Genomic DNA, 21258 nt, shown 5'->3' with positions numbered 1-21258 from the left:
CAAATCATGTAGACATTTATTAATTCAACATACACTGACCTGAAATGAGCAGGTCCAGGGAGAGGTGTGTTAAGGAGGGCAGGAAGAAACAGGGAAAGAAACCAGCGGCAAAGAACATCTCATTGGTGATGGAGGAACCAACAATGGGAATTCAGAATGAGAAAAGATGGAAAAACACCAGGGGTTGAGACACAGAGAGATGGGGGGGGGGGGTCAACACCAAACCAGGAAAACTTGAAAGAAAACTTAGGTGAGTATTTAGCATAGTTGGGGGGAAACGGGGAGGCAGAGTTGGCTGAAGGCCCTAGGGCTGAAGCAAACAGCTGAGCAACAGCGGGAAGGATCTGAATCCTGATGGCTGCCCTAGTCACGCGCCACTCACCCAGGGGCTTCCTGGGGCCTGCTCTTCTTTTCTTTTCCTTTCCTTTCATTTCTTCTTCTTCTTCTTCTTTTTTAAAATAGTGCTGATCCAGAAAGTGTACTAACTCAAACAAAGGAGAAAGCAAACGTTTCAAACCAAACGGAAATTCAGCTGCCCACCGCCCAGGAGTGAGGTTCCATCTTGGCAGGAGTACTTCTCAGCGCGGCCTCAGCGGATCCCCAGGCCCTTCACGATGGCTGGCACTGGGGAGGCAGTTCACTGGAACAGCAGGCGCCTCCGGGCCTTTCTATGAGGCCCAGGAAGGCGCGCAGGCCGCACCTGGGGACTTGCACTGGGAGAGGGAGGAAGAGGCTGGAGGGGCGAGCTGGGGATGGGCCTGTGAAGGCTGAAATCCAGGTCCCAGGTGGAGTTAGAAGAGCTTCTCTCTGGACTGGGGGAGGGGACCAGAAAAAGGGGTCCCGGCATGGCGAGGAAGAGTCCAGCGGCTGGGGTGTCCACCCAGGGCATCAGGAACTCGAGGTCGTCCTCCGCGTAGGTCTCTTCTTCGCCCCCGATCTCTTGGACAGAAGGGTCGAGGAATACCTCCTCCTCGGGGGCTTCCAGAAAAACTGGGAATTCCAGGAGGTCAGGGGAGTCTCCGTGGCCCAGGCCGCTGGAGCCTATGAGGCCCTCGGGGATGAGGACGAGGGTGTGGTCCTGGACAGACACCTGCAGGACCGAGGTGGGCTCGGGCTCCAGCAGCAGGTCGACGTGGTCCAGGGGCAGCTGCAGGGCGCAGCCGGCGGCCAGGACCACCACGGAGGTGAGCGCGGTGGGGCGGGCGGGGGCCCCCGCGGGCTCCCCCAGGCCGGGCTCCTGGAGGGGCTCGGGGTCCACGGGCTCCTCCAGGCGAGGGCGCTTGGCGGGGCCGGGTGCTGCGGGCTGCGGCGCCCACCAGGGCGCGGGGCTGGCGCTGGGGCTGCGGGGCCTGATGCCCATCATGTCGACGGCGGCGGGCGGCGTTTCCGGGCTGAGCAGGGTCTTTGGGCGCGGTGGGCGAGGTCCTGCTGGGGATGACAGATGTCCTAGGACAGGTCAGGTGGTGGCGAATGGCGGGTCCTGGAGCTGGCTTTAGGGGCGCGGAGTCAGTCGCAGGGAATGGCGTCGAGGGTTGGAATATCTGGCTTCCCTCCTGCTCGCCTGGTGCGCACAGGGATGGCTGCCAGCGGGCTGTGGAAGGCCCAGCCCCTCCTGTGTATTTAAGCCTGTTCCAGACGCCGCCCCACCCTCGACATGGCTGCCAGGGGCCGGATTGCTGAGGGTCAAAGGTGAATGATGCTCACCAAGTCTGAGTAGGAAGGTCCTCCTCGGATGCACGTCACGTCACCCATGGGGCCCAGCGGTCTTCCGGTTGACATTCAGGGTCAAAGACAGACCAGAAACCAAACCCAGTCTCAGAAACCACCATGCATATTTTATAAGTAACCCATGTCAACCGGGCGTGGTGGCGCACACTTGTAATCCCAGCATTCGAGAGGCTGAGACAGGAGGACCGAGGTTCGCGGACAGCCTCAGCTACTTACTGAGGCCCTTTGCAACTCAGCCCTGTTTCAAAGTAAAGAATTAAAAAAAAAAAAAAAATGGATAGGGTGTCGTTCAGAGGTATAGAAGGCCCCTGCATTCCATCACCAGTACTGAGAAAGAAAGAAAGAAAGAAAGAACCCGTGTCTAATATCTCTGCTAACATTTTCCCAGAATGCTATGAAAAGCAACCCCATCTTGTCGTTCCTTGCCAGGCCCAGCTACATGGTTCTAGACATTTTTTCATTAAGAAAGTAGAAATAGAGCCGGGCGTGGTGGCGCACGCTTGTGATCCCCGCGCCTGGGAGGCAGAGACAGGAGGATCGCGCAGGTTCGAAGCCAGCTGCGCGTGCTGGTTTAGGAGAACCTGTTTTTAAATAAAAATGTAAAAATAGGTCTGGGAGTGTAGCCCGGAGGTAGAAGGGCTTCCAGGTACCCCAGTACCACCACCAAAAAAAAAAAAAAAGTAGAAATAAGCCTGGCGTGGTGGCGCATGCTTGTAATCCCAGCATTTGGGAGGCGGAGACCGGAGGATTGGGGTTTGTGGACAGCCTCAGCTACTTAGGCCCTCTGCTACTCTGAGACCCCGTTTCAAAATAAAGAATAAAAAATAGGGCTGGGGGTGTAGCTCGGAGGTAGACTGCCCCTGGGTTCCATCCCCAGACCTGAAAAAAAAAATTAGAAATAAAAACAATTAAAAGGAAAAAAAAATTTTTTTTGAGCAAAAGAGCTTTAAAGAGCAGGGTGTGATGCCGCCCGCAAATAATTACAGCATTATTTGGTGGGGGGGGGGGGCCTGAGAAATGGAGGATCCCGGTTCGCGGATAGCCTCAGCTACTTAGTGAGGCCCTTTGCAAGTCAGTGAATCCCTGTATCAAAATAAAGAATAAAAATTAGTGCTAGGGGTGTAGCTCGGAATAAAAATGTTTCTGGGTTCCATCCCCCGTAACGCAAAAAGAAAAAAAAAAAAAATAAAAGAAAGAAAGTGAAAATGATATAGTTGTTTGTTGAGCGTCTGAAGTAGTAAAAATATACACTCCTAATATTCGGGTTTTTAAATTCAAGTCGGAGGCCCGGCGTGGTGGCGCGGGCTTGTAATCCCACCATTCGTAGGGGCGGAGGCCGGAGGATTGCTGTTTGTGGACAGCCTCGGCTGTGTAGGCCCTTTCCGATCAGTGAGACCCTGTTTCAAAAACAAAAAAGAGTTAAAAGTAGGCCTGGGGTTTGGTTCGGAGGTGGAATGCCCCCGGGTTTCATCCCCGTGCCTGAAAAAAAAAAAAAAAATTCAAGTATAATTTTTTTTTTTTTTGGGTAATCCGGGTACTTGGGAAGCCGAGCCTGGAGGAGGATCACAGGATCACTCTGTATTCCCTTTTCTGATCTCTCTCTTCTCTCTCTCTCTCTCTCTCTCTCTCTCTCTCTCTCTCTCTCTCTCTCTCTCTCTCTCTCTCTCTGTATTGGGGATGGATCCCAGAGACCATTCTACTTTCGAGCTACACTCCCAGGCTTATTTTATTTTTATTTTGAAACAGGATCTTGCTAGTTTGATAAGAAAGAATCTCACTGCTTGCTGAGGCGGTTCTTGACTCTGCAATCCTCCTGTCTCAGCCTCCCAAGTACTGGGATTACGAGCGTGCGCCGCCATTCCTGCATTCCTGGCAACCGTTTCTTAAAAAAAAAAAAAAATAGGGTTAGGGGTGTAGCTCAGAGGTAAAATGCCCCCAGGGTCAGTCCCCAATATCACAACCAACAGACAAAAGAACAATGAAAAATTCAAACCTGATATTTGATCTGTATTATGCAGAGTGCAAAAATTAGTTTATCCTAACAATTCTGAGGAAGAGAGAAAATTTTACAAAATTAGGGCAGAAACCTAAATGTGGAATTTCTAGGTGGCAGTTTGGGGCACTTTAATAAGGTAATAGATAATGCCAGTTTGCTTTCTTGAGTAGTTTTTATAATTTATATTTGTGTAAGCAAAGGGTACTTTTTGTGTGTGCCTGATACTTGCCTACATTCCGTGAGGTTGTATTTCTTTCTTTTTTTTTTTTTTGTGGTACTGGGGATGGAACCCAGGGGCATTCTACTCCGAGCTCCACTCCCAGTCCTAATTTTATTTTTTTATTTTTTTATTTTTTATTTTTGCAGGTTTGGAGATGGAACTCAGGAGCATTCGACCTCCGAGAGACACCCCCATCCCTATTTATTTTTTTTTTTAATTTTGAACCAGGGTCTCACTGAGTTTCAAAGGGCCTCACTAAGTAGCTGAGGCTGGCTGTGAACTGCCATCCTCCTGTCTCAGCCTCCTAAATGCTGGGATTACAAGCATGCACCACCACACCTGGCTTATTCATATTTTCTGTTAGTGGTTTTTGGAACTTTTTATTATTATGTGTGTTGAAATAATCTTTTCCTGTTTTGTGATTGGTTCTTTTTTTTTTTTTTTGGTGATACTGGGTATGGAACCCAGGAGCTTTCTATCTTCGAGCTACACCCCCAGCCTTTTAAATTTATTTTTTGTTCTTTATTTTGAAGAGTTGCAAAGGGCCTCATTAAGTAGCTGAGGCTGTTTGTGAACCGCAATCCTCCTGTCTCAGCCTCCCAAATGCTGGGATTACAAGCATGCACTCCCATGCCCTGCGTGATTGGTTCTTTTTTTAAACTATTATTTTGTGCCACTGGATGGAACCCAGCTGCCTTCTATCTTTGGGCTACACCTCCAGACCAATTTTATGTTTTATTTGGGAACAGGGTCTGACTAACTTGCTGAGACCCTCCATAAACTGCTGAGGCTGGCTTTGAACTCGCCTGATCCTCCTGTCTCAGCTTCCCAAGAACTGGGATTACAAGCGTGAGCCATCAAGCCCAGTTTGTGATTGGTTCTTAATCTCATTCTTTATAGTATCTCTTCCTTTCCTTCCTTCTTCTTCTTTCTTTCTTTCTTTCTTTCTTTCTTTCTTTCTTTCTTTCTTTCTTTCTTTCTTTCTTCCTTTCTTTGTGTTGTTGCACTGGGGATAAAACCCAGTGGCATTCTACCTCTGAGTTACACCTCCAGCCCTATTTTTCTTTTATTTTTTGAAACAGGTTCTCACTAAATTGCAGAGAGCCTCATTAAGTTGCTGAGGTTGGCCACAAAACTGTCTCCGCCTCCCAAGTACTGGGATTATAAGTGTGGGTCACTGGTTTATAGTGTCTTTTGATAAACATAAATTCATTTAATTTTTTTGTGGTACTGGTGATAGAACCCAGGGGCATTCTACTTCCAAGCTATACCCCAGCCCTATTTTTTATTCTTTATTTTGAAACAGAGTCTCATTAAGTTGTGGAGGGCCTCACTAAGTATCTGAGGCTTGCTGCAAAACTCTCATCCTCCTGACTCATTCTGCCAAGTATTGGGGTTACAAGCATGCACCACCACGCCCGGCTACATTACCATACATTTGATACATAAAATTCATATATAACAATACTAATTAAATTAATTTATTTTCAGAAGTTTTGGTCTGTGAATCTTTATGCCCATTTAACATTAAAGATTTTTTTAATCACATCTAATATATTTAGTTAAATGCGGTGTTTCGGCAGATGTATATATTGTGGGATGATTAAATCAAACAAAATAACATACTCATCACCTGGCATACTTACTTTTTGGGCTGTGTGAACGTTTAATATTCCTTTTAAAGAGCTGAGTGATGTGTGCACGTACGCCTCTACCATCTCGTACTCCGTTAAGATGTATGACTACAATGCACCAATTACAATATAAAAGAATAACTACAAAAATAACATTCCTCTTAGTCATTTTGAAATGTATAATACGTAATTATTAACAGTAGTCATTATGCTGCTCAGTAGATCTCGGAAACACATTCCTTCTGTCCAACTAAAACTTTGGACCCTTTGACCGGCATTTCCATTTAGGGCTCCACGCCCTCATTCATACCCTACTTCTGTGAGTTTGGCTTTTCTAGAGTCTACATATTAAATAGAAATACTGGTTTTATGCACATTAAAAAATTTTTTTTTGGCCAGGCGTGGTGGTGCACGTTTGTAATCTCAGCATTCTGGAGGCTGAGTCGGGAGAATCGCAGTTCGCGGACAGCCTCAGCTACTGCTTAGGAAGGCCCTTTGCAACTCAGTGAGACCCTGTTTCAAAATAAAGAATAAAAAATAGGGCTGGGAGTGTAGCTTGGAGGTAGAATGCCCCTGGGTGCCATCCCCAGTACCGCAAAAAAAAAAAAAAAAAAAAAAAAAAAAATTGGAGGGGGCAGTGGAGGCAGAGCTGGGGAAGCCCGCCAAGTGCTGTGCGCATGTAGTCTCGATTGCTGTGAGCTGCATGTAGTCTCGATTGCTGTGAGCTTATCATGACATAAGACTGTAAGAGGCCAATACACGTAAAAGTATGGTTTCATGAAGGGGACGTTTGGGGTCAAAGCAGTTGTTTCACATCAGCACTGCACAGCTGTCATCAGCCTTCCATTTTTGCTGCTGGGGAATCAGTTGTTTGGGGAATCGGTTGTCTTACCAATTGCCTGTTCATTGTTGTTATCTTCTCTCTCTGTAAATCAGTCTTTCCTCTTCCCCTCCTTTTCTCTTCCTCTCTCCCTTTCTCCCTTTTCTTTATGGTCTGGGAAACAAACCGAGAGCCTCATAGACTCTGTATATATTTTCCCCCCTTGGGATTCAGTGTTTACAACAGTCTGTCTAAATGGGCACTTATTTACTATCTTGCTCTGCTTCTTTAGTGAGGATGCTCTTATACCATGACCCAGAAAAGATGTGTTCTTTCTTTAACCCTGGAAGCTGAATCCTCTGTTATCTGCTGTGGGATCATGAGAGCAAATCTCATCATGGCCTCTAACCTGGTTCAGGGTAAGAATCTGCTCATCCTCCTATGTCAGATTTAAATATCCAAATACTTAGTATTCTTTTCCTCGGTCTGCCATCTATCATGGAATTTTTAAAACTGAACCCTCAGCTCTTTTTTCCCCCAATACAGATTATATTTCGCTCTACCTGGAGCTAAACTGGAGACAGATACATTTTACCTTTATCTCCTTTTATACTTAGCCTGCCTGCCTTCCTTCCCCTCCCCTTTCTTTTTTCTTTGCAGGTTCTCAGCCATCCTCAGCTACTTAGGCCCTCCACAACTTAGTGAGACCCTGTTTCAAAACAAAGAATAAAAAATAGGGCTGGGGGTGCAGCTTGGAGGTACAATGCCCCTGGGTTTCACCCCCAGGACTGCAAAAAAAAAAAAAAAAGTAATGAAAATATTTTCAAACAAAATACTAAGAGTTTGTCACACAAAAACATGTTCAGACTTACAGAATCAAAATAGTTTACGTACAATACAGTAGAAGTGACTACTAAAGGAGAATCTTCAGCAGGAAGAAAACTGAGGCTAAATTGAAGAAGTAGAATGTAATAATAAAAAGACAGGAAAGAACTGGTCACGGGTGGTGGTAAATATAGTGATCGATGATTTGAAATAAAACGATCCTGTTGACTTCAGCTTTACCAGAAATTTGTTTTATTTCCTTTCTAAAACAGGAAACAAATAAGGCAATAACTTAACATTTTAAATGTTACAAGATTGGCTTATATGAGGAAAAAACCCCAACAAATCTCAAGGTCGAATTTAAATGGTAGCAATTAACGTAGAATAGCAGCGATGCCAACATCTTCCACCCATCCACTGGGCAAAACCACCATATGAACAGATTTTAAAAAGAAACACATATTCCAATGGATGCTGAAAGCATCTTAAAAATTCAACATAAATTCTCATGTATATCGAGCGGTAGCCTGACTGGAAGATAAACTTCTCCAGCAGGCTAAGAGACTGCTATCTAACGCCACACGAACAGTAACCATCGTTCTGTTTGGCAGTTTTGCAATGACAACAGCTAGAGGTAACGATCAGACAAATGATGGCTCAAGTCTTCATAAATCTATGGGAAAACACACAAGAGCATTCACAGCATTAAGAAACCCAGTGCTTTCTTGGTTTGGGGAGAAATGACGAGTGATAATATACAGGGTGTGAAGGAAAGAGTAGATTTTAAGCGAAAACAAAGGGGGGAGATGAGGGGCCTTGAGATCGATCATATGAAGAAGTCCAGGAATCTGAAAATACATTTTTCTGGTATCTGCAAATACAAATACAAATTTGGTTCCAGATTTTCAAATTCAAATACAAAATCCAAAATCTGCCTTTTCTTCCTGAGGTCTTTACCAAGCCTTTTCAGCCTTCATATGCATAGAAAAAGCTCAGTTTCAGGTCGTTGGGTATTCAGTGCAAGGGACACTGGGATTCTCAGAGGGCTGCCAGGAAACGGGCCCCGGGTTGTGTGTTGGACGGCGATGGTGGTTCGCTCATTCCTGGAACAGGCGTCTCCGGGCCTTGCACAGAGGGCCCGGAGCGCGCTCTGGGTGCGCAGGTTGAGGCTGGAGCGGTGAGTTAGGGAAGGGCTCCAGCAGGTGGAAATCCAGGTCGAGAACTGGACCAGGTGAGCATCTCTCTGGACTTGAGACGGGGCCCAGAGGACAGGGCTCTGGGACGGAGGGGAAGAGTCCAGCGGCTGGAGGGTCCATCCAGGGCGTCTGGGACTCCGGGTCGTCGTCGTCCTCGTCCTCCGCGTAGGCCTCTTCTTCGCCCCCGATCTCTTGGACAGAAGCCTCGAGGAGTACCTCCTCCCCGGGGGGGCCCAGGAAAGCTGCTAATTCCAGGAGGTCAGGGGAGTCTCCCTGGCCCAGGCCTGCGGAGCCCGCGAGGCCCTCGGGGATGAGGACGAAGGTGCGGTCCTGGACAGACACCTGCAGGACCGAGGTGGGCGCGGGCTCCAGCAGCAGGTCGATGTGGTCCAGGGGCAGCTGCAGGGCGCAGCCAGGGGCCAGGACCACCACGGAGGTGAGCGCGGTGGGGCTGGCGGGGGCCCCCGCGGGCTCCCCCAGGCCGGGCTCCTGGGGCTCGGGGTCCGCGGGCTCCTCCGGGCGAGGGCGCTCGGCGGGGCCGGGTGCTGCGGGCTGCGGCGCCCACCAGGGCGCGGGGCTGGCGCTGGGGCTGCGGGGCCCGACGCCCATCATGTCGACGGCGGCGGGCGCGGTCCTGCTCGGGGTGACGGGGCCCAGGGCCAGGCGGGAGGGGATGGCGGGCCGCGGGCTGGCTTCTGGGGCCGCAGCGCCACCCCTGGGGTCGCCCTTCCGGACGCGCCCCGGACAGCCAATTAGATCGCGAGAGAACCCCAGGCGTCCGCGCCCCGCCAGGCCCCGCCCCCGAGCCACGCCCACAAGCGGTGACTGACCAATAGGCGCGGCCGGGGTTGGGAGGTCCCGCGGGGAGATACTTTCATGGGCCTATAGGGGGCAGGATGACTTTATGACTTATTGGAAAAGAAAGAAAAGATGGCGTTCAAGGAATGGAACCTTGAGGTGGCTCGCCTTTAGAACTCGTGTTTTCCAGGGGTTTCAGGGATTCTAGAGAAAAGGCCACTCAAAAAGACCTCTCCCCGAAAACTGACTCGCCCAAGTGCTACGTGAATTCCTCTATAATGTTTAGCAAATGGTTTGGTTCTAAAAGTAAACGAAGCCGGGAGTGATGGCGGACACCTGTAATCTCAGTAGTTGCGAGGCTGAGACAGGAAGATCTCAGGTTCGTGGAGAATCTTGGCAACTCAGAGAGACTTTTGGCAACCTGGCGAGAAGCTTGTTTCAAAACAAACAAAAACAAACAAATAACAAACAGCGTTGGGGGTGTAGCTCCCAGGAAGAATGTCCCCTGGTTCAATTTCCAGTACCACAAAAACAAACAAACAAAAAACCCCCGATGGAAAACGGGGTGTGGTGGCGACACCTGTAATCCTAGTACTTGGGAAGCTGAAACAGGAGGATCACAGGTTTGAGGTCAGCCTCAGCAGTTCAGTGATACCCTATTTCAAAATAAAAAGAATAAAGCTGGGCGTGGTGTTGCGCGCTTCTAATCCTCATACTTGGGAAGCTGAGACAGGAGGGTCCCAGTTTTGAGGACAGCCTCAGCAAGTAGTGAGACTCTTATCAACCCAGTGAGACCCTGTTTTCAAATAAAAATAAAATAGGGCTGGGATGTAGCTGAGAGAATGCCTCTGGGTCCAATCCCCAGTGCCACAAAATGATTGAATGGATAAATAAATAAATGGAATAAAATAGGGCTGAGGGTGTAGTGTGCCCCTGGGTTTTCCATACCCAGTATCACCACCAAAAAAAAAAAAAAAAAAAAAAAAGGAAAAAAAATACAGATTTCCTTTTAGGAAGTGTGCTTTTTACATGCCAAAATTAAAACATACTTATTATTTTTTTTGGTACTGGGGATGGAACTCAGGGGCATTTTACCTTCAAGTTACACCCCCAGCCCTATTTTTTATTCTTTATTTTGAAACAGGGTCTCGCTGAGTTGCAAAGGGCCTCACTAAGTAGCTGAGGCTGTCCAGAACCGTGATCTTCCTGTCTCAGCCTCCAGAATGCTGGGATTACAAGGATGAGCCACCATGCCCGGCAAATCTACTTATGTTTTAATAAGTAATAGCTGTTTCTTTCTGAAGGTTAAGGCCGGTACTAAAATTGTTCAGGGCATCATTAAAAATTAAAAGTATTTGTAGCGGGTGCGGTGGTGCATGCTTGTAATCCCAGCATTCGGGAGGCTGAGACAGGAGGATCGGGGTTCAAGGACAGCCTCGGCTACTTAGTGAGACACTGCAACTCAGCTGGGGGTGTAGCTCAAAGGTAGAATGCCCCTGGGTTCCATCCCCAGAAACGCAGAAATAAAATTAAAAGTATTTATACGATTAAATACATTTATTTAGTGCTTAGTCTCCGCCATGCTTACTGTTTCTAAAAATCAGTGTGGATGGTGTTTTGTTTTTGTTTTTTACCATCCATACAAGAGCTGAGGCTCCTGTTTCTGATGAATGTGGAGATCAAATGCAAACGTATGGTTTTAAACCAAGGACACTATATTCGATGTATATAGCCAAGAGTCACGAATTGGTACTGTGTGCCTTTCACATCCGCAGGTAACATCGTCCCCCTCTCCCCCCAGTGCACGATACTGGGAGCCCAGTGTGTTTCCCTTTCTCGTTATCTTTGGAAACACTTCTCTCTTTTACAGGTGCATATTAAACATGGGTATGGGTGGGTCTCTAAACTACGCTAATTCTTTCAGGTAAATACAAAACTGTGGTGTAGCTAGTTATACGGTACATTTATTGTTCACTCTTTTGAGGAATCTCTGTACTAATTTCCATAGTGGCTACACTAATTTCCATTCTCACCAACGTGTAGAAGAGTTTCTCTCCCCACCCGACCCTCCCCAGCATTTATTGTTATTTGATTCTTGATTAGAATTAAAGTGAGGTGGAATCTCAATGTATTTTTTTTTTTTTTTTTTTGGGCAGGGGTACTTGGACTTGAACTCAGGCATTCCACCTCTGAGCTACCTCCTCAGCTCTTTTTATTTTATAACAAGGCCTTGCTAAGTTGCTGAGGCTGGCTTCAAACCCGTGATCCTCTTGTCTCAGCCTCCCAAGGACTGGGATGACAGGCGGGGGCCACCAGGCCTGTCTCGGCTTTCCGATTCTAAAGATTGGCTCCTTCTAGGGGCTCTCTGACACCCCTTGATTTTTATGTCCCCTATTGGAGTTGACTTTCAATTTTATGGCATTTCGAATTGGTGCTTTAGTTGTAAAACATGAATACAAGGACTGACTCCCTGGAGTTTCACTGCTAAATTTATTGTTAACTGCACCTGATAAGGTCCCTTCCAACAAAGCTTAAGCGCAGCTTCCCTCTGATGTCCTTTCCAGAAGATGAGATCTCTTGGCTGAAGAGCACGAGGAGGCTTTTAAGGAAGATATTAGGAGGTGGCCTTCACCCGCTGGTGAGTTGAAAAACTTTTTTTGCATAGTCTGGATATGAACCCATTATCAGCTGCATGATCCACAAGTGTTTCTCTCATCAGGTAGGTTATATTCTCACTTTATTCATTGTGTCCTTTGATGCACAGAAGTTTTTCATTTTGGTGCGATCCAATTTATCTATTTTATTTCTTGTGGTCTTGCTTTTGGTGTCGGATCCAAGAAACCATTGCCAAATCCAATGTTGTGAAGCTTTCCCTCTGTTTTCTCTTAAGACTTTTATAGGTTTAAGGCTTAGGTTTTGCATTTATGTCTTTAATCCACTTTGAGTTAATTTTTGGTGTGCTGTATAAGGTAAGGGTTCAATTTCATTCTTTTGCATGTGGATATACAATTTCCTTTCTTTCTTTCTCCTCCTCCTCCTCCTCCTCCTCCTCCTCCTCCTCCTCCTCCTCCTCCTCCTCCTTCTTCTTCTTCTTGTTCTTTTGCGGGCCTTGGGGTTGAACCCAGAGACATTCGATCTCTGAGCTATACTCTACCCTATTTTTTATTTTTTATTTGAAACCAGGTCTCACTAGTTTGCAGAGGGCCTCATTAAGTAGCTGAGGCTGTCCGTGAACTGCGATCCTCCGGACTCAGCCTCCCGGCTTCAATTTTCTTAACATTTGTTGAAATGGCTTCCATTTTAAATTGAATAGTCTTGGCACCGTTGTTAAAAAAAATCACTAGATTTTACTTGGGAAGGTTTATTTCTGGGCTATTTTATTCTGTTGGTATGTATGTCTTTTTTTTTCCAGTACCACACTGTTTTGATTACTGTTGCTTTGTAATAAGTTTAAAATCAGGAAGTATAAGAGCTCTAATTTTGCTTTACTTTTTGAAGATTGTTTTGAGTCAAATGTGGCGGCACACGCTTGTAATCCCAGTACTTGGGAGGCTTAGACAGGAGGATCTTAGTCTTGAGACCAGCGTCGGGAACTTGGTGAGACCCTGTTTCAACATGAAAAATAAACTAAATTTGGAGTGGGGTAGCTCGGGGACAGAATGCCCCTGGGATCAATCCCCAGTAACACACACACACACACACACACACACACACACTGATTTGGCTATTCAGGGTCCCTTAAGATTTCATATGAATTTTTGGATGGATTTCTCTATTTCTTTAAACGACACTGCGTAGTATTTACATATTTACAAATATTAAGTCTCATGAACATGAGATGTCATTTCATTTATTTGTACATTCTGTAATTTTTCTTCAGAAATGTTTTGCCACCTGGGTTAAATTTTTCCCAATTATTTTATTATAGTTGATGCTATTGAAATCAGTTATCTTTTGGTTTCCACGGTGATGGTGATTTTAGATAGATGTAACCAATTCCTCTATCCTACCATGGGTAGTTTTATGGGGACCGTTAGCCAATGCATCGGGAATCATCTAGTACCACCCGCCAGCATCCTTTTAGAGCACTAGAGAGTCGTGGAATGAGAGGAACATGAGCCCCCCTCCCCCAAAATCAGTGACTAATTTTTAATTTTATATAGTTTTTTTTAATACTTCCAGAGATTTACTTTTTTTTTTTTGTGGTACTGGGGGTGGAACCCAGGGGCCTTCTACCTCTGGGCTATCCTCCCAGACCTATTTTTTTCATATTTTATTTCGAAACAGGGTCTCACTAAGTTGCTGAGAGCCTCAGTAAGTAGCTGAGGCTGGCCTCGAACCCGAATGCTGGGATGACATGTGTGCGCCACCATGCTCCACTCTTCTGCTTTTATATGACTCTGTAGTCATCATTCTCACACTGAGACAGCAGCTGACCTGGCCGAGGTTGATATCCAAAGATGCAGTGGGGTGAGCATCCCTGGAGGAGGAGACTGCCAGTTGTCTTTTGTGAGGGGTCCAGGATATTTTTAGGTAGTGTTGCATTTATCAGGAGAGATTTTCTTTTTTTGCTCCTCAGGACATTCTGTCAGTAATGAACTATAATTTGACATGTTAACTTACTTATCCTTTGAAACATTATTGTCTCTCTTCTACTTCTTGCTGAAGCTGGGGCAAAGGAGTAGAATCTTTCTTTTATAGGCTTCTTTGTTCTCATGGTAGGTGATCATTTACATAGCGTGTCAGAACCAAGTCACAGGGAGAATTTCAGATCTTTTAAGTCTTTTTTTTGGTCGTGCCTGTGTTTCAGGAAACTTTAGCTCATAACGGAATTCAGGTACCGGGTTTAAATATCTAGTCGCTTTGCTACCTGGCTCCTGGGGCAGATGAATCTTCAGAGGCGACTGGTCTTTTTAGTTTTGGGGAGTTGATGGGAAAAGGCAGGACGCTGGATCAGAATTCGGAGGAGAGGTCGATGGAAGTACTGAAGGAGAGAGATTGGAAGGATAAGGGGCTGAGGGAGAACTGGATATAGGGAGGGAACTAGAGGACCAGGATAAAAATATTATTAGGGAAATGAGTCTTGTATTTGTCAGATTGCTTCTTAGTTTTTTTTTTTTGTGTGTGTGTGCTGGAGATTGAACCTAGGAGCATTCTGCCTCTGAGCTACACCTCCAGCCTTTTTTCATTTTGAAACAGGGTCTCACTAAGTAGCTGCGGGCCTGGCTAAGTTTGGCTGCCCACAAACCTGCCATCCTTCCAAGTATGGGGAATACTGGTGTATGCCACTTGTGCACGGCTTGGGAGATATATTTTGAAGGCCTTGTTTGGAAGTTGTTGGTAAGGGGGGGCACTGGAGGTGGACTAACTAGAAATGGGGCATCCTATGTGATTGGCTTTTGGATATAGCGTATTTGATGGGGCATCCTATGAGATTGGTTTGTGTGCCTTTTGGATATAGCGTCTTTGATGGGGCATCCTATGTGATTGGCTTGTGTACCTTTTGCATATAGTGTATTTGGTTTTCTCTGGTTGTTTCAGGGTTGGAAGAGGGAGAGAAAACGAGGGAATCTGGCAGTTGATGACAAAGTCCTGACTCTTAGGGGTCAGGCACTATGGCCTGGCTTCTGGGATGGTTGCTGACGAGGTCGTGGGTTTGAGTTCTAGCGCTGGGCGTGGTCTGGAGTTGCTAATTTGCCTGTTCAGGCTCTCAGAGCCTTTATCACCGCAGTGACTAGGGAGTCCGGCTCTCTAACGGCACCCTCTGCCCTCAGCCGGGCCTCCTGAGCTTCTCGGTGAGACGGTGCCTCCCAGTGCCAGCCTTCTTGCTTCAGTATGCAGTAAGGTCCCTCTAGGGTCTGTGATGTATGGCTGTCCATACATCAGAGCAGCCAACATATTTTACAGCCTTAGGTGTGTGTCCACTGTGTCATACCTGTTTATTGGAACCTTCTGGTCTCTTCTACCATCTCCCTTTGCAATTATGGCACTTCTATTTAACTTAGTGTTGGCTATCCTTTTCTCTAAGCTTCTAAGACCCACCCAAAAGAATGCTAGTAGCTTCTTACAGGGTCCTTGCTAGGGTGTATCATGGGAAACTATTTATAAATTGATAAACTCACTCTCTCTTTTTTTGTACTACCTCTGAGATATACCCCAGCCTTTTTTTCCCTTCGATACTGGGCATTGAACCCAGGGGCATTCTACCTCCATGCTACACCCCCAGTCCTATTTTTTTGTTCCTTGTTTTGAAACCGAGTCTCACTGAGTTGCAAAGGGCCTAAGTAGCTGCGGCTGGCTACAAACCTGCGATCCTCCTGACTCAGTCTCCCAAATACTGGGAAGACAAGCATGAGCTCCCAAGCCTGGCCTTACCCCAATCTTTAAAAAAAAAAAATTAAAGTCTCATGTAGTACTGGGATTATAGGCATGTGTCAATGGGCCTGGATCAAATATTAATTATTACTCTATGCTCCGAATTTCTCAAATGTCTGAGATACTGCTAATGCTAGTCTATTTTCTTCCACTAATGTCTCACTGTGCCCTATGACAGCTCCTGACACCAGCTGTCTTAGATCAGTTTGGGAAGACTCTGAAATGGAGATGTGCACACAGACATTTAGAGTAAACAGAGAAAACATGACCGGACAGATAAAAGACTTGACCTGGGATGCAGGTGCAACAAGGGCTTTCAGCCAGCCCTCTGAGAGCTCTAGAACCGGGCTTGTCCCTCAGAGCTGTCTCAACGTGGAGCATATGGGCTCTGTCTGTTTCTCAGTTTAGCAGTCATTGAAGTGGCCTACCCATGGAGGCTCAGGGTAATTCCTGGAGAGCAACTAAGCAGAGCCGGCCGCTCATTCCTGAGTGGGTAGGGATATGGACAGTCTTCCTAGTGTGGTTAAATTTCCCTGTACCAAATTCCCAGTACCAAAAATGAAAGAATGAAGGAAAATCATGATATAGATAATAAGAATCCTAGGGGAATACACTGACTGAACAGCACCACCATTTTTCTAGTGGAGTACCAGAGATTAGAGAGGGGTTGAAAGGTCCAAGAGATATGAACTCATTTTTTTTTAATTGAAATTTTCAGAAATAATCAATTCTCCAGATTTAGAGCGCTCACTGAGTTGCAGCAGGCAAAATTTCTTCAACTAGAAACACATCAGGTTGAAACTGCAGAATATCAAAGTCAAGAAAAAATACTAAAGTGAAAAGTCTAATTCCGTGACAAGTCGAGAGACTTCTCATCTGCAGCAATAAATGGCAGAGAAAATAATAAAGTCTTTATTTTTTAAGGATCTTTAAATTAGAAGAGTATAGGTGTTGTCTAAAATAACACAAATTTTCAGGTGTAATTGAAAAATCTGAAGACATACAGAAGTAAGATTTACCATGCAGGCCCGGGAGGGAAGAATTCTTTAAAAGTGTACCATAGAGCCGGGCGTGGTGGTGCACACTTGTAATCCCAGCATTTGGGAGGCTGAGACAGGAGGATTTGGGTATGCAGCCAGCCACAGATACTTAGTGAAGCCCTTTGCAACTCCGTGAGACTCTGTTTCAAAAACAAAACAATAAAAAATAGGACTGGGGGTGCAGCTCAGAAGTAGAATGCCCCTGGGTTCCATCCCTAGTACTGCAAAAAAAAAAAAATAAAAATAAAAAAAAATAAAGAAGTGTACCATAGAAGTAGGGTGTGGGGGTATACACCTATAGTCACAGCTACTTAGAATCATTTGAGGTGACAAATTGGAGACTGGCCTGGGCAATATAGTGAGACCCTGCCTCAAAAAAAAAAAAAAAAGTACCACATTAAGAAGACAAAGGAAGCCGGGCGTGGTGGCGCACGCTTGTGATCCCACGCTTGGGAGGCAGAGACAGGAGGATCGCGCAGGTTCGAAGCCAGCCGTGCGCGCTGGCTTAGGAGACCCTGTTTCCAAATAAAAATGTAAAAATAGGTCTGGGAGTGTAGCCCGGAGGTAGAAGGGCTTCCAGGAACCCCAGTACCACCAAAAAAAAAAAAAAAAAAAAAGAAGTAGAAGACAAATGAAGACAGAATGAAGTAGTGGAATGCGAGAAGAGGATGTGGGCAAAGAAACTGGTAAAACATTTTAGTAAATTTAAATAATCATTACTAGTGTTCAACAGGAAAAATAAGCATCTTATTGACTTCGCCTTTGTTAGTAATAAATTATTTTGTTCTAAAAAATACAAAAACACAAAGAAAAACCAAACAACAAAAATCCAACAAGAGCCCCCAATAACCTAGAGTAGAATTACAATCTTATAAACTAATGTAATAACAGAAATGTAAAGTTAATTAATCATTAGAAGTTCTATCAGCTGCTGGGTGTGGTGGCACATCCTTGTAATCCCAGTACTTGGGAGGCCAAGACAGGAGGATCACAGGTTCGAGGATGGCCTCAGCAAGTAGGGAGACTCTCTGCAACCTAGTGAGATCCTGTTTCAAAGTAGAAAATAAAAATCAGGCTTAGAGTGTAGCTTGGAGGTAGAATGCCCCTAGGTTCAACCCCCAGTACTACACACAAAAATTTCTATCAGTGCAAATCACCACATGAATTGATTGAAAAAGACTACAAAAAGTCATGCAAATAGAAAAAAAAATTCTTAAAACTAACATTTAAGCTGGGTGTGGTAGCACATGCTTGTAATCCCTACGCTTGGGAGGCTGAGACAGGAGGATTGCACGGGTTCGAAGCCAGCCTCAGCTACTTAGTGAGGCTCTCAGCAACTTAGTGAGACCCTGTTTTTAAATAAAATATAAAATAGGGCTGGGAGTATAACCCGGAGGTAGAAGGCCTCTGGGTTCCATCCCCAGTACCACACACACACACAAAAAAAATCCACAAAAAACAAAAAACTATCATTTAAAATTTTAAGGGACCCACTTTCTTCTGCTACTTGACAAGTCGTCAGAAAGGCATCCAACTTTTGAAATTCCTGCAGTTTCAAGCTTGGTCTCATTTGTTCTCTTGCCAAGTTTCTGTGTTTCTCCGGTGACCCAAAGGTTCCATGTTTTTCCCCACAAATAATTAATTAAGAAATCAATTTAATTCTAGTATTAAATCCAGCATTTAAAATAATTTGACAAAGCCTCTGTAGTCATTTAGTCAAAACCAAAACAGAAATCCAACACTTTTTCATGATCAGAACAACTGAAAACTAATTTCTTCAACAGGGCAAGACATATTTACCAACCATGTAAAAGTCAAACTTCATCGTAAAATTTAGACATGTCAACACAATGCCCTATCGATCAAACTGTTTAACCTGGACTTAATGAATCAGCTGATATAAAAGATGAAAGAAAAATAAGATGTAAGAGGCTTGTCAAAAGAAAATATGCTCAAAAAGTATTCTCATTATTTAGGAATATTATTATCCTTATCAACCAACCAGAAGACTCTCCCAATAAGACATTAAGGAAATTAAATAATTTTGTGGGATACCATGTCAACACCCCAAACAAATGATTCCAGCACATTAGTAACAATGTACAAGATAAACTTGGCATCTTAAAAAAAAAGAACTTTAAAATAATCAACTTTTTTTTTTCAGAACAGGAGAATTATATATAAAAAATACACAAGAAACCAGGTATAGTGGTATATGCCTGTAATCCCAATATTTGGGAGGCTAAGACAGGAGGATCTCAGTTTTGAAGACAGCCTCAGAGCAACCTAGCAAGACTCTCTTTCCAAAACAAACAAACAAACAAAAAGATTAGGGGTGTAGTTCAGAGGTAGTGCCCCTGAGTTCAATCCCCAGTATCAAAAAACAAAAAACAAAACAAAAATAACCCCACCCCAAACAGAACGAAAAAAAAAAAACAACAACAAGAAGAAGAAATGAATGAAAAAGAGCTGGTTCTTTTGGGAAAGGGAGAAAAAAAGTTAAACTATTTGCTATCTTTTATAATTGGAGGGCACATGATCATTGGTCCCAATTCTGTGTTTGTTTTGTTAATAACATTTATCTTATACAACTGTTTGCAAAATTAGACTCCCCAAAGGGGGTTAGAGCTTCCAGAAGGAAGAGATGCAAGGTGAAAAGGCAGTCATCAACCAGCAGGGTCTAGGAACAGAGCCTAGGAAAAGAAGGAAAAAGGAAAAGAGATTTGGTAATTAACTTGGGAGAAGTGGCGTGGATGCCGGAGAAAGGGTAAATTTTTTAGAGAAAAGTGCTGGAGCTGAGGTTTGAAGCAAAACTAAGGAAACTGTAACTGCTTAAGGGTGACTCCTATTACAGAAAAGGGCCTAAGCAGCAGTCCTGAGGTCTCAAAGTAGATCGTTTTTCAAGCGGCGTATTTTTTGGTGGAGGTGATCTTTCTTCCAGACTTTTCCCCAAAACTTTGCAATGTTGCCTGCATTAAAAAAAAAAAAAAAAGAATCCGTTATCTAACTTGGTGGCTTGTGCAATGTATGTACAACAGCTACGAGAAGATTTTTTTTTACCTGGATCCTACCAAGGTAGCCAAGGATTGTGGAAGACACTTCATTCCTGGAACAGGCGTCTTCGGGCCTTGCACGGAGGGCCAGGGGTGCGCTCTGGACGTGGGTGCTCCTGGGGGCTTGGGTTGGGAGAGGGAGGTAGAGGTTGGAGCGGTGAGTTGGGGGAGGACTCCAGCAGGTGGAAATCCAGGTTGAAGTCGAAGCCGGGGCCAGGAGAGAGTCTCTCTGGACTAGGTACAGGGCCCAGAGGACCGGGCTCTGGGGTGGAGGAAAGGAATTCAGCGGCCAGAGAGTCCATCCAGGGTGTCAGGAACTCGAGGTCGTCGTCCTCCGCGTACGCCTCTTCTTCGCCCCCGATCTCTTGCACAGATGCGTCGATGAATACCTCGTGCACGCCGCCGTCCTCCCCGGGGACTTCCAGGACAGCTTCCAATTCCAGGAGGTCAGGGGAGTCCCCCTGGCCTGCCTGGTCGAGGTCGCCGGCGGGGCCCACGAGGCCCTCGGGGATGAGGACGAGGGTGTGGTCCTGGACAGACACCTGCAGGACCGAGGTGGGCGCGGGCTCCAGCAGCAGGTCGACGTGGTCCAGGGGCAGCTGCAGGGCGCAGCCGGCGGCCAGGACCACCACCGAGGTGAGCGCGGCGGGGCTGGCGGGGGCCCCCGCGGGCTCCCCCAGGCCGGGCTCCTGGCGGGGCTCGGGGTCCACGGGCTCCTCCAGGCGAGGGCGCTTGGCGGGGCCGGGTGCTGCGGGCTGCGGCGCCCACCAGGGCGCGGGGCTGGCGCTGGGGCTGCGGGGCCTGATGCCCATCATGTCGACGGCGGCGGGCGGGGCTCTGGCCTGGCGCTGGGGCGCGGTCCTGCACTCGGTGACAGATGTCCCGAGGCCCTGGGCTCAAGTGGGTGGCCGGGCAGATGGCGGGCCGCGGGCTGGCTCCTGGGGGCGCGGCGCCCCTCGGGGCTCGGCCTGGGAACCCTGGGCTTTCCTCAGGCGACCGGATGCGCCCGGGACGGCCAATCAAAGTGCCAGTGAGAAGGCGAATCCCGGGCGTCAAGTGTCACGCCAGGCCCCGCCCCCGGCCCCGCCCCGAGGCGGGGCTGCCGCCGCTGACCAATGGCTGTGGCCCTGGCTGGTTGTCACGAGGGGGAAATACTTTTCTGCACCAATAGGGGGCAGAGCGGCTGTGGCGCTGCGGGGCCCGGCTTCCGGGTTCGAGTTCAGTCAAGGCCTTCCTCCTCGCGCGCTCCTCTGATGGGCAGTGCCCACCCCAGAAGCCTCAAGTCTCGCGAGTGGCATGCTCAAGGCCTTGGTGTAAGACTCACTTCCTGTCCAGGCCCCGCCCCGGAAGTGCCCTCATTTTACCCTTGACCCCAGTAGTGGCGGGAGTTGTTAGCATCGTGCCCCTACGCCTCTGTTGAAAATGGCCGCCATGTCCATTACTGGGTATCGGGAGGGGAGGTAGAGCGAGCCACTGCTGCCATTGCGTTCTAGAAGAGTTCCTAGTATAATCATGATTATGTTACAAAGTAATAAAATTGATTATTTTGACTTAAATTGCCACTCCGAGGTGT

At 46.5% G+C, this 21258-nt stretch overlaps 2 protein-coding genes across 2 annotated transcripts; both read right to left on the bottom strand.

The window, feature by feature from the left end:
- Nucleotides 1-637: 637 nt before the first annotated feature.
- LOC308263622 (proline-rich protein 23B-like) lies at nt 638-1363 on the bottom strand (the record flags this gene model as incomplete). Its single annotated transcript, XM_080696607.1, has 1 exon — nt 638-1363. The coding sequence occupies one exon, from the start codon at nt 1361-1363 to the stop codon at nt 638-640; it is 726 nt and encodes a 241-aa protein (XP_080552733.1).
- An 18369-nt stretch (nt 1364-19732) lies between these two features.
- LOC308263621 (proline-rich protein 23A-like) lies at nt 19733-20497 on the bottom strand (the record flags this gene model as incomplete). Its single annotated transcript, XM_080696606.1, has 1 exon — nt 19733-20497. The coding sequence occupies one exon, from the start codon at nt 20495-20497 to the stop codon at nt 19733-19735; it is 765 nt and encodes a 254-aa protein (XP_080552732.1).
- Nucleotides 20498-21258: the final 761 nt, after the last annotated feature.

Source organism: Muscardinus avellanarius (genome assembly GCF_963383645.1).
Source record: "Muscardinus avellanarius genome assembly, chromosome: 5".
In the NCBI taxonomy this organism is placed as follows: domain Eukaryota; kingdom Metazoa; phylum Chordata; class Mammalia; order Rodentia; family Gliridae; genus Muscardinus; species Muscardinus avellanarius.
The sequence above is the reverse complement of the archived record's forward strand: the minus strand, read 5'-3'. Positions and strand labels throughout refer to the sequence as shown.